Source organism: Sprattus sprattus (assembly GCF_963457725.1).
Source record: "Sprattus sprattus genome assembly, chromosome: 14".
Lineage (NCBI taxonomy): Eukaryota > Metazoa > Chordata > Actinopteri > Clupeiformes > Clupeidae > Sprattus > Sprattus sprattus.
The window spans coordinates 8,600,795-8,615,782 of NC_137912.1; the positions used below are offsets into that span (position 1 = coordinate 8,600,795).

A 14,988-nucleotide genomic window follows, 5' to 3' on the forward strand; every position below is an offset into this window, starting at 1 on the left:
CTTAAATATCTCATGTCAGGATTAAAATAGTGTCGTCTACGGTGCGACCCTCTAGGCTGCTATATAATTAGTCGCATAATTAACTAGGGTAGCCTACTGATGTGCAAAATGCAGTGCCATTCCTGGCGAGCAAGTTGCTTACAATAACGAATACTAATTTAAAGCTTCACTCCTATTTCTTAACAAATATTTGTGTTAATATTTTGTATGATGGCGACTGAACTCCATTCCTTTGTCGAACTACCTCTTTGTTTTAAAAACAAATGTCCTTGTTTGTGGATCGAATTCACGTGCCTGTGGAGACGTAACCTACTTATTGAAAGTCTTTTACTTTCCAGTTTCTGAGTCAGAAGGCCATTATCCATGATGCCTATAAACAATGAAGGATGTTCCCGTGGCGGTCGTCATAATAACATTTCGATCGATCAGACAATCTGCGCACTCAATTATGCCAAATCAAAATAGATTGGAACAAACGTGAACTGAAAAAACAACAACAAAAGAACAACACACCTTGCAATTATTATGCATGACGTGCTTCATTCGTGGCATAACTAAACTTGACCATTAATATTTTGTGACATTAAAGAGGCAGCAAAATAGGCTAACAAAAGAAGAGAGACAAGAACAGAGTCGACAAGTACAAAATGGAGTAAACCAATTGCAGGCATATCAAATATTTTTTTCTCCAAACTAGAATCGGTTCCGCATGGCTGCATTTGAGTGAGTTATAGCGGCTGGAGTCCAGACAACCACTACTGAAATAATGAAAACAAAGCCAGACTGAGTTTTCCTTCCGTCATACAGTGATCCCTTAGAAAGAATTAGTAAATGAATATAATGAAATACAACTACGATCTGAAACACAGCGCCTTAGGCCTGATTTATTATGTACCGAAAGCGACTGAATATGCAGGCCAGCAGTGCATTAAGTAAATTAAACATGTTATTTTGTGCCTCCTTGTGCTTTTAGGATCTGTACATTTCAAAGCTCGCACGCAAATTGAAAACTTTGTCGTTTGAGAAAGACCTACAGTGCAATTGTGTTAAAAATGTCCCCTCACTTTTATGTTCCCCAAGGGCTCTTTATTTCTAGACATGTTCTGAATATCATAACAAAGTCTGTAAAAGGTATACTACAATTAAAATGGTCAAATCAAAAAGGAATAAAAAAAAAAAACATTATTTTTGAACATATAAATGATCTACTCAATGTAAAAAGAAAAGAGAGAGTAGCGCAATAGTTTGCAATGTATTGGATTTAGCATTATGAAAGAGTCCTCCACTATAAATATATAGGTGAAAAGCACAGTAAATGGAAACCTACCAAAGAAAGTGGTACGAAGTAGGTTGTTGAACATTTGTTTAAAACAAACATAAAGGATGCACACACAGACTTTCCACAAAATCAGTTTCTCTGACCACACAATCGTTTGTGAATTGTTGGCAGAACACATGTCCAGATTCCACTTGTTTACCGAAAGTATATCATATGTGTATAACAACATGTATATCTGTAAACTGATATGAATCTTTTTTAAGTACTTACTATATGTACGATCAAATATGAAATAATAAGCAATCAAAAATAAACAAATAAAACATGATTACGCAACAATGGCATCTTTGATTAATGTATTTACAAACTGATGAGTGAAGCAAAGCAGAATAATTGTATCAACAAAGATAATCATTTGATGAGCCATACTGTTGATCATCGGTGCTTGGTGCGGTCTCAGAGCCAAACCCAGAGGTCCTGGGGCTTGCCATGAACAGAGACTGCTGTAGAGCCGCCAAAGCCATCAGGGAGGCCGCAGGTGGGGGTTCGATGGTTGGTGTTTCCCTCGAGCTGTAGCCCTGGTCGGACCCCTGCGACCGTCTCTTCCCAGAGTTCCGCTCGAGCCCCCCCACCAGCACTTCATCCCTCACCACCATGTCTCCCTCTCCAGTGTTCTCCACCACCTCCACCTCTTCTGCCTCCTCTTCCTCGTACTCTCCCTCCTCTTCTGCCATCTCCACTGGCTGGGACGGGATCCCCTGCAAGGGCAGGGATGAAGGCTGAGCTCTCAGTTCCCGAGGGGTGGGTACATCCAGAGGTGTGAGGCATTGCTGGAGAGCTAGCAACTGCTGCAGGGCCTGGAGGGAGGGCCTGTTGAAGGATGCGTTGACAGATTGTGACACTTCCTCATTCACACAGACCTCTTGCAGGACTGGTTTTGCCCTTAGGTGTGGCTCATGATTCAAGACGAGTTGACTCGCAAGAGAGACACCCTCCACCGCACCGGGCTGAACATCCAGGTGTAAAAGATGCATAGCCTGGTTCCCAGGTGTGTTTCTCAGGTCCACCTCCTGCACTGAGGTCCCCACGCTGCTCTCGTTGATCTCTGGGGTCAGCTCGTGAATGCGCTGCGCTGGGTGCGCGTTCGGATGAAAGTTGACTTCTTGGACAAGGATGGAAGGGCCTTCGTTGAGGAGCGGCTCGCACTTCAGAATTGGGGGAATCGAACTCACGTCGATCAACGGCTCACGTTCGGTGTTCGCCTCCTCTTCGTTGTTCAGACATTCCCTCTCGAACCAGTCAGGGTTGTCTAGCTGGTAGGCGCGGAAGGCCTCGATGGCCTCCTTCAGTGCCTGACCCGAGGGACAGTTGAAGTAGTCGTCCATGCCGATGCCCTCGATGGTGTTTACCCGGTCCGGCTGGTACTTCTCCATGTCCTGGATGCGGAAGAAGAGCTCCTCGAAGTGCTTCATCAGCCGATACCTAATGGCAATGTTGAAGACAGACGGTACATCCTGCTCGCAGCTGACGTCGTCGAAGTACGCCACCAGGTACTTGCCTAGCGATGCGGCGCGCTGAAGATCGGGCAGGATCAGATTAAAGGCGGCTGTGGTCATGTCGTCGGTGGGCGAGCGCACGTCCTCGCGCAACATCACGGGCCGCTGCCCGCACATGGCGTCCCACTTGGCCCGCACGCCGCGAGAAGACAGGATCAGGACCTTGTCGATGCGCCGCCTCTGCTGCTCCAGCCAGGGCAGCCGGCCCACGGTGCCGAGCCAGGCCGAGTCCAGCAGGTCCACCACCACCTCCGTGGCACACTTGGCCCGCAGGAAGGCACAGAGCTTTAGCACGATCTCCGTGTAGAGGCGGTGGTCCTGCGAGTAGATGACCAGTATGGTGCGGGGCACAGGCTTTAGGGGCTCATTCCGCGGAGGTGGTTGAATGGGGACCACTTTTCCTGCAAATGCAATACAGACAAACCGTGTTAAGGGTTAAGCAAGGTCAAAGATACTATTCAAAACACAGCTCATTGCACATGATGCTACAAACTGAAATGAGAAGGGGAGGAAATATTGGTTTTAAAAGGAGATGATAAATTCCCAAGAATAGAGCATTTAACAAATAAACATGTATATTAAACATTGTATATAATAGTAGGACCAAATTTCTTCTCATGTTAGATATACTAACAGATATAACTTCCAACAGATAAGTGTTTTCACCATGCACTTTTAGTGAGACAGAGAAATGGTGGAGTTGGCCAACATGTCACAGAACAGACCATATTGAATAAAACAGCAGACAGTTAATGAAAAGAATAGTAGAATTAAGCATGATCTGTACAAGATTGGAACAGTTTGGGGCAGGATACCGTGTTATAGTGCAGTGTGTTGTGTTTTGGAGAAACAAGTAATACACCTTTTGGGTTGTTTCTGCAACGTAGATACACCCATGCAGAACAGCAAGCGATAGCACCGGTGAATAGCAGTCCAGCAATGATGGCTATGAATTTCCCAGGACTGTCAGGGTCTGTTGAATCCGTTGGTGGTACTAAACCAGGTCAAAGGCATGGATTTGATTAACAACAACCCACGAGAAGTATCATCTTCAGTGTTCGTAAAAAAATTCAAAAGTTAAAAAAAAAGTTACCTGGACATATGTTGAAGTTCTTTTTAATACGGATGCAGTCATTGGAACACGAATAAAAAAATGGCTGGATCTAGGCATCAAACATAACATTTAGTTTAAGTTTATTATTTCTGTGGTTAAACAAAACAGTTTGCTTGGTTTGCCTCCTGGACTAAGGAACATATGGTACTATGGTATATATATTCATATGGAAACAAATATTATACAATACTCAGTTATTGAACTGTGTGTATCCTAGTCAGCGCGAACAGATTATACAGCACCCAAACAAAAACACCAACATTTAAGACAATATGTCTATAGCCTATCACACTGTAACCAGACAGGCTGCATCAAACCCAGAGATCAGAAGACAAGTGGCAAAAACAAGAAGTGACCCACAAAAATAAATGACATCAGCAAACTGGAGAGCAAGTAAAAAGACACTGAAGTGATAACAGCATCCAGGTTTCACAGCTCCATACCTCAACAGGTTTGGTTTCCTCAACAGACATTAATATTTGTTTTCATAGCAGGCATTTCAGAATTCACACATTTAGTTAGGAAAAGATATGTGCTGTACGTTTATTGAAGAATAGGTTTGATTTGATTTTAATCAAGTTAGTTAACAAGAGATCAAGTGTAAACAACAGAAGAAAGGAGAACGTGAATTCTGATTGAATAAGTAGGTTAATATTTAAACTTAAATAAATATTAAAATTAAATATTTATTTATATAATTTATTAATATATGAAGTGCACACACCTGAACGTCAAAGTTACAGCAATTCCAGGGAAACTCCTTAAGGTCATACACTGCAGTCAGGTACACTGTGTTATCAATCTGAAAGACAAACACAGTCATTTCAGACCAGATTACTCCGTATCCTCGCACAACCGAAAATGCGGCTTCTGCATGTGAAATGTGAATGTGAAAATAGCTTAAATAAATGAATGAATAAATACATAAGTAAAAATGTGAGATTACATATGAAAAAAAAAAGAAAGAACAGGCTTGGGAGACATGCTTCCTAAAATCATTAGTGCATATGAAATGTAGTGTCCTTTGCCAGACTCAAGTAAATCAAATTAATATTTTTTCTGAGTTGATTCCTAAAATAAAACACCTTTTACACCTGTCGCTGAAATATACGCATATTTTCTTTCTTTATTTATTAAAATATGTCTGTGTTTGTTTATTTGTTTGTATGCTTGTGCATAACAAATTGTATTTGATTATTTTCTGATGTGGAATTTTGGTATTACATGGTAAGAACACCTACTGGTGAATAAGTTTGAGTCAGTTGGGATACCGTAGTCATGTGATGTAATAATAGTTAATAGCAGGGAAAATTTAAGTTTTGTTCTTTTGTATCTACAACGTGCATGGAGAAGGATGTGTGTGAATAGTGAATACAAAGAGATTTAGCTGACCTTAACTTTCTGGTTGGAGGGCGCACACAGTTTGTTTGTATGTCTTATTTGATTAGTTATGTGTTAAAGGTGTTAAAAGATAATTTCAAAGTTAATTCATAATATCATTACGTGCCATATACTGATGTTAGTTTTTCACGGTGGTTTGGAGTATGTAAGAAAGCATGAAAGCAAATAAAAACTTATCAGCCATCAGTTGGAGGCGTGTGGTTCATCTTTAACCAGGAGAAAAGTTTAGGGGCAGCTACAACACCTTTGCTAACTTGTGTCGTAAAGTGCAAACAAGAAGTGCAAAAAGTGAGCTTGTTTTTGTGACTGTGGGCAAACTCACAGTTTGATCTGATAAGATCTACAGTACAGAGGTAACCACACACTATAAACACAGAACTTTCTAGACAGGGATGTCTGTTAGAAACAGGATGTTCTCCGTGCTCTTTCTGTTTGCTTTGAATTAAGCAACTCACATAATGTCAACACTTAGAATTGAAGTCTGTGAATCATGTATGTTTACTTTTTTCATGTATTCATACATATGTCCATGTGCATACATAAGGCTTTGTATGTCTATGGAAAGGGGTGTATACCTTTCAGCACATGGATGTGTATATTTAATTATGTGTCGTCTTGTTGTCATCTCATCGCTTGTGGTAACAATCAATTATCAGTTCATCTTTATTGTTATCGTTATGCTGTGGTAATGACTATGTACCATTTGACTCCTCGTTTCATGAGCATCATTTACTTTAAGAATGCACAAGCCATGGAATGAGTCAGAACCGGGAGCAGAAATGCTAGGTACCTTCCCCAGGATCTGAGACTGTTGTCTCTTCCCACATTTGAGGGACACACGGTAGTCGACGTCTGAGCTTTCTGCAGTGATGAAGCTCACGTTGAGCGCCCCCTGGTAACTCGACCCGTTGGACTTGATCACAGTGATGTTGGGTTGCCACTGGGACCCTAAATTATTCCCAAAAATATCGAATTGTATACGGTACAGAGGACATATACAAAAGTGTATGAACAAAAGCCCTGACACTAGTATTACAAATCATCATACTCAGATAACTTTATCTCTTAATAATTTGAAATTAAACACGCGTATTAAATAATTATAATAGTCTGAAAATGGACCTTTGACCCCAGGCACTCACCATTCTCCACACAGAATTTGGTTCTCCGTATTTCTGAATCAGTGCAACCTGACAACAAGGAAAATCAAATCATTACATCTTTAAAGCAGCACTACAGAGTTCTGATGCAAAACTAGTAAGATAACTAACCTAAGAGGCATGCAAAAATCCTGCAAACAACAACAACAGCCCAGCTGATACTGATAGAAGGTTGCCAACACACAAACTGGTGTCTTTTGCCAGTTTAGCTGGCAATGCCATGCGTGAGAAAGCTTTTCTTCCATTTTTGCAGGGTGTACCAACCCGCTACACAGAACTTCATATGGCACATCCCTGATGGCTATTGGGGAAGACCCCGGTGTTTATCTGTCCTTCACATGACAATATGCTATCAAAATGAATTTGATGATGGTACCAAAACTAGTTGCCTATAAATCCATATCTCTAAAAGTGTCAAATTGTGTTCCTTTAATGGAGGCATTCAAATACCATCTCCCCAAGAAGCAAGTCCAAACACAAGTGCAAACAACCAAACAATGAATGAAAACGGTATTTTATGACACACTGATAAAATCATGTATGTGGTAGGTGTCAGGTTCACCCAGATGATCTACGTATGTGTTTACCTGGAACGTGAACATTCTTTTCTATATTGTAGTCAGTGTAGCCAAGGTTTGGCTTGGGCAGGTTTGAAACAGTCACCAGGTACTGCTGGCCAGGGTCAAGCACCACTTGATCTGTTGAAAAGGACCACTGAACAGAAAAACAAACGAATATCTGGATTAATCATTGTGCAAAGGAGGTCTGTAAAACACAAAAACAAACACTATAGCACAACAGTTCTGATGGGAGGCCCAACACATCACACGTCTTACAATCAATAACTACTGCTCTCAGGGGCACCTGCAGATTATTTTTTTGAGGTACGCACAGAGTACCCCCCCCCCCCCCCCCCCCCCCCCCAGATAATGGGTTACAGCCAAAACGTATTGCCCTTATAATTTAAGTAAATTCTCCTTCTGCATATTGTTTTAGTACTTTTTCACTGTCTATTTCCAAATATGTGTGAATATTCATGAGAGCAAGTCCGGTCAGTCTTTGGTCAGTCATCGTACTTCGTAGATATGTCTTAAGATTGTACTGAATGACCGCTCAGCAGACGTTGTTTAAACGGGCATTGTCAACAAGTCGCGATGAATGTTTGGGTAGAAATTTGCCGAACTTTCCAGGGCTTGACAAAGCTCACTGCGATTTGGCTGTAACTCATTTAGCTGTTTCCACAGCTCCAGCTCTGCATACTCAACGGCCATTAGTTATCAGTACTCCGATTTAATTTTCTGCCATACATTGTCAGATAAGGACGAGGGCGTAAAATACTGAAGCAAACCCTGAATATGCTGATCATTAAGTCAAATGACTCCATTCATTTGGACAGGGAGTTCGTAGTACCCCAATTTTTTACGCGCCCCTCTGTCTGCAGTTTCCCTATTGTAATATGCGTTAATAATATTGAAATACAGTGGCAATGCATGTGTCGTGCTAGGAACAGCGTGTGTCAGATAACTTTTGTAAGCGTTTGTTTGTGCTTTAATCACTATTCGTTTGTTTGTGCCTTGTGCACTGGCCAGGCTCAGCGCATGATTTCAGACTCTCTCTCTTTTTCTTCTTCTCGCGTAGAAGAAGGTACGCACAGTGCGTACAGCCGTACGGCTGCAGGCGCCACTGACTGCTCTTACCAGTTCTCCATTACTCCTCGGGTCCGTAAATTTATCCAGGAAGACGTATTTCATGCAGAAACTGTGACTGGTACTCAGGTGCAAGACAGAGAGCAGAGTTCCATGGAGGAAACGGATGCTTCCTTTAAAAGAAGGTATGAGGAAATTAGGTTCACATGTATGCACTTAGGAGCTTTCAATGCAATGTGTAACCGCAGTAACATACCAGGACCGAGCAATTAGCAGAATATAATTCTCTCCACTGAGGTCTCCTGAAAAACAAATCTGCGTGACTGGTAACTGGTTCACCTACCGTCATCGGTTGCTTTCCAGTGAGCCACAAGCACAGGATGCAGGGCACCGTTCTCATCCTCTCTCACGTCCACCCTGACCTCCAAATCCCTTGCGGGGCCGGGAGTAAACTTTTTCGCCATAACCCACCCATCCAGACAATTATCTTATGGGTTTGGGAAAAGATTACATAATAAAAGCTGGAGTGAGTGACCTCATGGCAATGGAAGACAGAGCTCTACTTGGATTTACTTATTTTTGACAAGCCAAACACAAATATCCAAGAGTAGAGCAATAAGATGCTTGTACTTACTTTCAGTGACGTTGCACCTCAGATTCTAAAAAGCACAAGGTTTAAGTACATAAGAATCACACACAAACAGGTTTTTCTTCAGCAGCCTGTGAAAAACTTGCTGATCATAGATTAAAGTGCAGGCTACTGTACAGACTCCAGGAGTCTGAGGGGGGTATCAAGTCTGAATTTGGCAACAATTTTAACATTTGTTTCAAAATCATCACCACATGCCAATTTTCAGTAGGTCTGACAATGGTATATAACAGTATCATACAGGTGTAATATGTTCATATTTGTTGACAGTGAAACTGCATGTTCATGATTCCCACCCATTTTCATTGAGAACATTGAGACAACTTCTCCATGATTTTTCAAGGAAACCTTAATGACATTTCCATGACTTTTCACTACTTACATGCACACAGAATTGCGCACTTTACTCCATAGGTTGGGCCTAATTGTTGAATGAAAATTAAACAACAACCTTTTGAATTGCCTTCCTCAAAGATAGGCTTAGGTTATCACGCTGCCGAAATTCGCACAACAAAACAATATCCATGGAGGAGTAGGCCTATATCATCATTCATTTCTTTACGACAAAATGTATTTCATGACGTTTTTGAATAATTGATTGAATGTGATTACTTTTCAGGCCAGGAAAATACTTAACTTAACTTAAAGACTTTTATATAATGCCATGACTTTTACAGGACTTCCATGACTGTGGTTACCCTACTGGTTGCATTTTCGAAACTAGTATAGAATTAGAATCGTGTATAGACCTAATGGCAAAAGAAATGTTTTGTGGTCAGACTTACCGGTTGAGTACAGTTCAGAGTGGACGGGTTTAGAATTCTCTGTCCAGATATCCCAGGAATCAACGTGAACAGTACACTGCCCAAGAAAATTAACGTCATTGTTCAGAAACACTTCGGCCAGATAATGTAATGTAATGTAATGTCTAACGTGAGTCTAGGTCACAACGTTCCATTATCTGCCCATGGCTAACCCTATCGCCTGAAATTACACATATCTTCGCGGAATCTACAAAACAGCGACGAACGAAGCGCAGACCACGAGATCAGTGCAACTGTTAACGACCTATATAAACTTCCTGGACTCCAGGCAAATGTCAGCAATTATGCTTACACCTGGTTTACTGGTAATGTCGTAGACCCGCCTCGCCTACAGTCTGTGGGCGTACCAAAAATGAAACCAAAATACACTTAGACTACAAGGTGAGGTTACATTGCGGATTTCAACTAGAACTCACACTTAATGAACAGCAGTCCAGGATATGGCCAAGAAGGACCTGCCATGTGCCTGAATTGTATTCAAAATATAATATAGCCTATGTAATAAATTAGATATTGCACAAATCATTGCTATAGGCAGCTGTAGCAAGAAAACACCTTTCCTACTCTGAAAATAAATGAAAACAGCTCGCACTTGTTTGAGCGTTGCTTAGGCGCACAGCAGTAATATTTGTTCACGTCATGAATAGATTTTTTTTTCTTCATAACCATTGAAAATAATCTCGGCGAAATCTTATCACTGATGGGTTTTCTTGCGGTTCATATCCTCTTCAAAAATGATTTGCGACAGCAAACTTAGGGTGGCGCTGTTACACAAATAATTCTTAAACCATGTAGAAAGGAATTCATCGCGCTTTGAAATAATGGCAGTGGACAGCAATCATCTTTAAATGCACATATCCACGAGGTAGCCTTCTACTACACTACTTAGCCTTAGACACGTGGCTGCTTTGAAAACAAAAATGCTATTTATTGCATGAACAGAGATATTTGTGTACCCTACACAGTGGCTTTGATCCATAAACATTATATTTCCATTGGCTAACCCAAATAGGTCCGAGCCAAATCTATCCCAAAGAAAGGTCCGGCTAACCCTGAAAAACGGTATCATGTAGCCTACTATGTGTATGGAGCAAATTAGGGCGCATGCGTTTTAGGATTTAGGAAGGTTTGCCCCCACCCATACAGGCTACCACCCCAAGAGAGAAGAAAGGGGCAGGTGTGACAGCAGGAGGCAGGCGAATGGATGATGTCTCTCATTCTGTCCCTTAGTTACTGTAACCATCTTACGCACTGTGCTTCTTGGTGACCAGACGGACGACCTACTAATGACAGTTAAAACAGGTCTTTGCTAGCTATTTAGTCAAACTGCATGTCCACTTTTTCTCCTTGCCTTTCGGAGTGTTTCGAGCTTGCTGACCGGACACCTCGATCTAACCGAACGTGGATCTACCCAAAGGTGAGTTGCTAGCTAACCGAAATTGACATCAGCCGTCTGTAACCAGCTAACCAAAGTTAGCTTCTAGCTAATGCGTGTAACATTAAATTGCTATTCAACATGAACGTAAGCATAAAGCTGCCTTACTTGCCTAATGTGCAAGGTAACGTTAGCTTACAACCATGTTGATACAATGTTTGGCTTACTAGTAAGTTGCCACACATCGCTTAATAGCACTATTTGGTGGTTTCTGCTGCCTAGTTGCTACAGTGACATTACCATCCTAATTGCGCGTTTCCCAGTTAAACATTCTGTCTAACATTATAGGATACCGCATCAGTTGCCCGGTGTTTTCATGTTCCCTAGTTCATGAACATCTCGAGGATGCAATGCTGCAGTTTCATGGAATCTCTACGATGAAGGAACGATTTATATTATGTTGAGACTGTTCGAAATATGGTAATCATTTGTAACCCTCTGCACATCAACACAGTCTCTTTACTGTAGTCTACGCTCCTAACGTTATTGCCTGTTGTGGTAATCTTCACTGTCCCATGTTTTTCATGCTCGCCTTAAGGTCTCATAAGGACTGTGTAGCTAGTGGTGTGCCATCCATGGTTTTTCTGCAATCATCTAAAAATTAAGTTTGTTAGAAGCTCACAGAGTCCTTCTTGTATATTATTGACGTTATTTAGGATGTCTGGTTGGCAATCATGTTTTGTTGGCAGTGTGGTGCCACACTTTAAGCTGTCTTATGATTTGACTAATGTCCAATCTGGATGCCTGTCCCCCATCCCCCCACGCCTTGCATAGTAGAGGGATTGGTCGAAGTCTGAGTCGATGGACTAAAGAACTGTTCCGTGCAAAGGTTGCACCTTTGAGAAGCTGTAATATTGTTTGACACTGTGCCATTAGTTTTACAGCTGTCTGAATCAATTCCTATTTGGAGAGGCTTTGAAACCATTTGGTAGACATCGAGTGTTACACTGGTCCATCCAGTCGAAGGCTTCTGTGATTTATATGTAATGCAAACATAATTACATTAAGGCCTTGGCTTCACACCAGATCTCAAGTGAAAGGTAGGACTCCTCAATGCCCAGCGGTATGATGAGATGAGCAATGAAATATCACATCATCTAACTAGGCTATATTTGGGTGTGTCTTCAAGCTCATTTGTACTTTTGAAAACTGTGAGTGACATCCGTATGGATGCAGTGCGTCCTGTGGGCGATTTGTTCCTTGGAAGTCAACCATTTTAGTTTATCAGTTTGCCTGGCATGCCGCTCAGAAAGACATCTGATCCATCCCAAAGATGGTGACAGTGGGTCCATTGTCTCCATGTTGGAATCCCCTCTGTCTGAACCCCTCCAACCACCCCACCCCCCAACCAGGGCACACACACACACACACACACTCACACCACACTCATACACACACACACACACACACACACACACACACGCCCTGCCTACTCTCCCGTAAGAACTTGATCGCTGGACCGTGGACAGTCAGGGTGCAGGCTGATTCCATCATCACGCATCATCTGCCTAGAGGAGAATCCACCTCAGAGAGTCTTTGACCAGGCCTCCCAGTGCCAGGGTTAGCCTCAGTTTTAGCCTACCTCCGACCTCCGACCTCCGACCTCCCCTGAACTGCTCCTCGGGTGTGGCTGTGCCTTAGTAATCCACTGGGCTGGCTTATCAAGCTTGCTGTCTGGTGGACAGCAGGCACCTCCTGCTGTGGGTTCGCAGTTACAAGCTCGGGGCAAGGGGGCGGGGGGGAGGATAACAAATGCAACGATTTGAACTCAACACCCGGAGTAGTTTTAGGATAGAGTCGAAGGATAGCGTATGAGCAGGGTTAGGGGTGGTGGTGTGGTGGGTTCTTTGGTCTGCATGGCCTGATGGAGGGTGATCCGAGTGTTGGAGGGGAAAGTGGGCTATCTTTGCCCTGTTAGAGTGAAATAGCCTATAGATAGATCATCACTATCACAGTTCTCCTGTTACCCCTCTCTCTCTGCTTGTATTAGCCACATAGCATTTGATCAAAAGCCAGGATCATCTCTGCTCTTTTGCCCCTCTCTGTCCTCTGTTACCCCATTTCTGCCCCTGAAGCCTCTAGGCTGGATGAATTTGGTTCACTGACTGAGGTTTCAGTGCCTGATGAATTGTAGTTTCTTCACAATGCGTAGATATAGCAAACTCATTTATAAACATCTGCTGAAAATATTGGTATGCGTTACCAGTTGAGCTAAAGGTACTGTAAAAGAAATACGGATTGTGGTGAGATTAGCACAGTGAGATAACCAGGGGGAAATTGCTTTTATTTTCATCTAGCTGTCAGTGCCATCGTTGCTGGTTCTTTTCTTTCTATAGGCCCAATAATGTGGATCTTATGCATGGTTTATTGTTTTCACTCCCTAGGTGTGGTGCACACACCATCTCAAGCTATTTTTAGACACCGTGATCACTACAGCATCACACCTTCAATAGAGGTTTTGGTCATAAGGTTATAGATTGACTGGCAGAACACACACTGGTGTCGTTTGAAAAGAAAATGAGAGGAAGACTGCTGGGCTTTTTTTTCTTTTGTTTTTAAAAGAAGCCAGACTTGCTTTGCGCATAGTGGATAGATGAGTTCCTGGTTTGTCAACACACTTTGTTTTAAACTGGCACTAACACTGCTCTTTGATGTGTAGGGTTTTGTTTGGGAGGCTGTAAAAAGGTACCGGGTGGGGTGGGGTGGGTGGGTGGTTGTAGTTTTCAAGGATGACATTGGGTTAATGGTTGAACCATGACTGGCTCCAGATAATCAGATGACATGTAGATAGAATGAAGAGGAAATGAGGATTTGGTCCCTGGACATCATGGGCGGCAGAGGACAATCCATCCTTTGTGCGCTGGACTGCGTCTGAGCTGATGCATCTCAGTTGACAGTGCTCCAGAAGGTCTTAAAGATATTAACGAGAAGCTTGGACGAGGAGCATTGCAGCTATTTAGATCTCTCTCTCTCTCTCTCTCTCTCTCTCTCTCTCTCTCTCTCTGGCGTTCTTGTTTTCACCCATTATCTCTCTCTTCCTCTCTCTCATTGCTGGGCCTGTGGCTCCTTCTCTGTGATGTGCACGCTGGGCAGCTCATCATGGATGCTCACTGTGGAATTGTTCTGATGTTCATCAGAAGACAAGAAGACACTGTGATCAGAATTGTTTTTATTGGGGGGGAGCTATGGCGCAAGCGGCAGCAGCCCTATACCATAAGTGGGTTGGAATACCCATGGGGACCCGGTTCGACCCGCGGTCATTTCCCGATCCCTCTCCCGAATCTTTCTCCAGCTCATTTCCTGTCTCTCTCTACTATCCTGTCCGATTAAAGGCATAAAAGCCCAAAAATAAATCTAAAAAAAAAAAAAGAATTGTTTTTATTAATTATTATTTATTTTTTTCAAAGCACGCTTTGGGTGTCTCTGCATTTTTTTTTGGCATTACCGGCTGCGGGTAAGGGTAAGGGTTATATCTGAAGACTGACCGGGGAGAGCGGTTCCGGCCAGTCATAGTATTCGTTCATCCTTGTCGACCACATCTTCCATGTCATTCTGCCTGTACCTCCTAGCCTGTGAGATTAGCTCAGCTAGCGCTATCTCACCACCGTGTCTCTGCAGCTTAGACACTGTGGGCCATTTCTCTGCCGTGGTCGGTGACAGTTAGTGCCGCTCCTTTGCGCACAAGCTGTGCACCAATGCGCTCCCTCTGTCCTGAGGGGAATGTTCATCTGACAGCCAGCCAGCGTTGCCCCGGTTCACTGGCACACGGCTGTCGCGGCGTCACCGGCTGGGAGGCCACCTTCTGCAGATTGCATGGATCTCACCAGTCGGCTGTGCCATTGAGGGCGAGGGGGGAAAGAGCTATTTTTCTGAGCCATAGAACGACAGGAAGAGAGAAAGATAGGCTTCATTTGGAGTGTGGAG

General features: G+C 42.9%; 1 protein-coding gene across 1 annotated transcript; it reads right to left on the bottom strand.

Moving 5' to 3' along the window:
- Window positions 1–1,677: 1,677 nt before the first annotated feature.
- Window positions 1,678–9,689, bottom strand: il17ra1a (interleukin 17 receptor A1a; the record flags this gene model as incomplete). Its single annotated transcript, XM_080851095.1, has 11 exons — window positions 1,678–3,230; window positions 3,698–3,829; window positions 3,929–3,998; window positions 4,674–4,751; window positions 6,141–6,298; window positions 6,493–6,540; window positions 7,098–7,224; window positions 8,208–8,325; window positions 8,496–8,643; window positions 8,791–8,815; window positions 9,591–9,689. 11 exons carry the CDS (start codon window positions 9,687–9,689, stop codon window positions 1,678–1,680), a joined length of 2,556 nt encoding a protein of 851 aa, XP_080707221.1.
- Window positions 9,690–14,988: the final 5,299 nt, after the last annotated feature.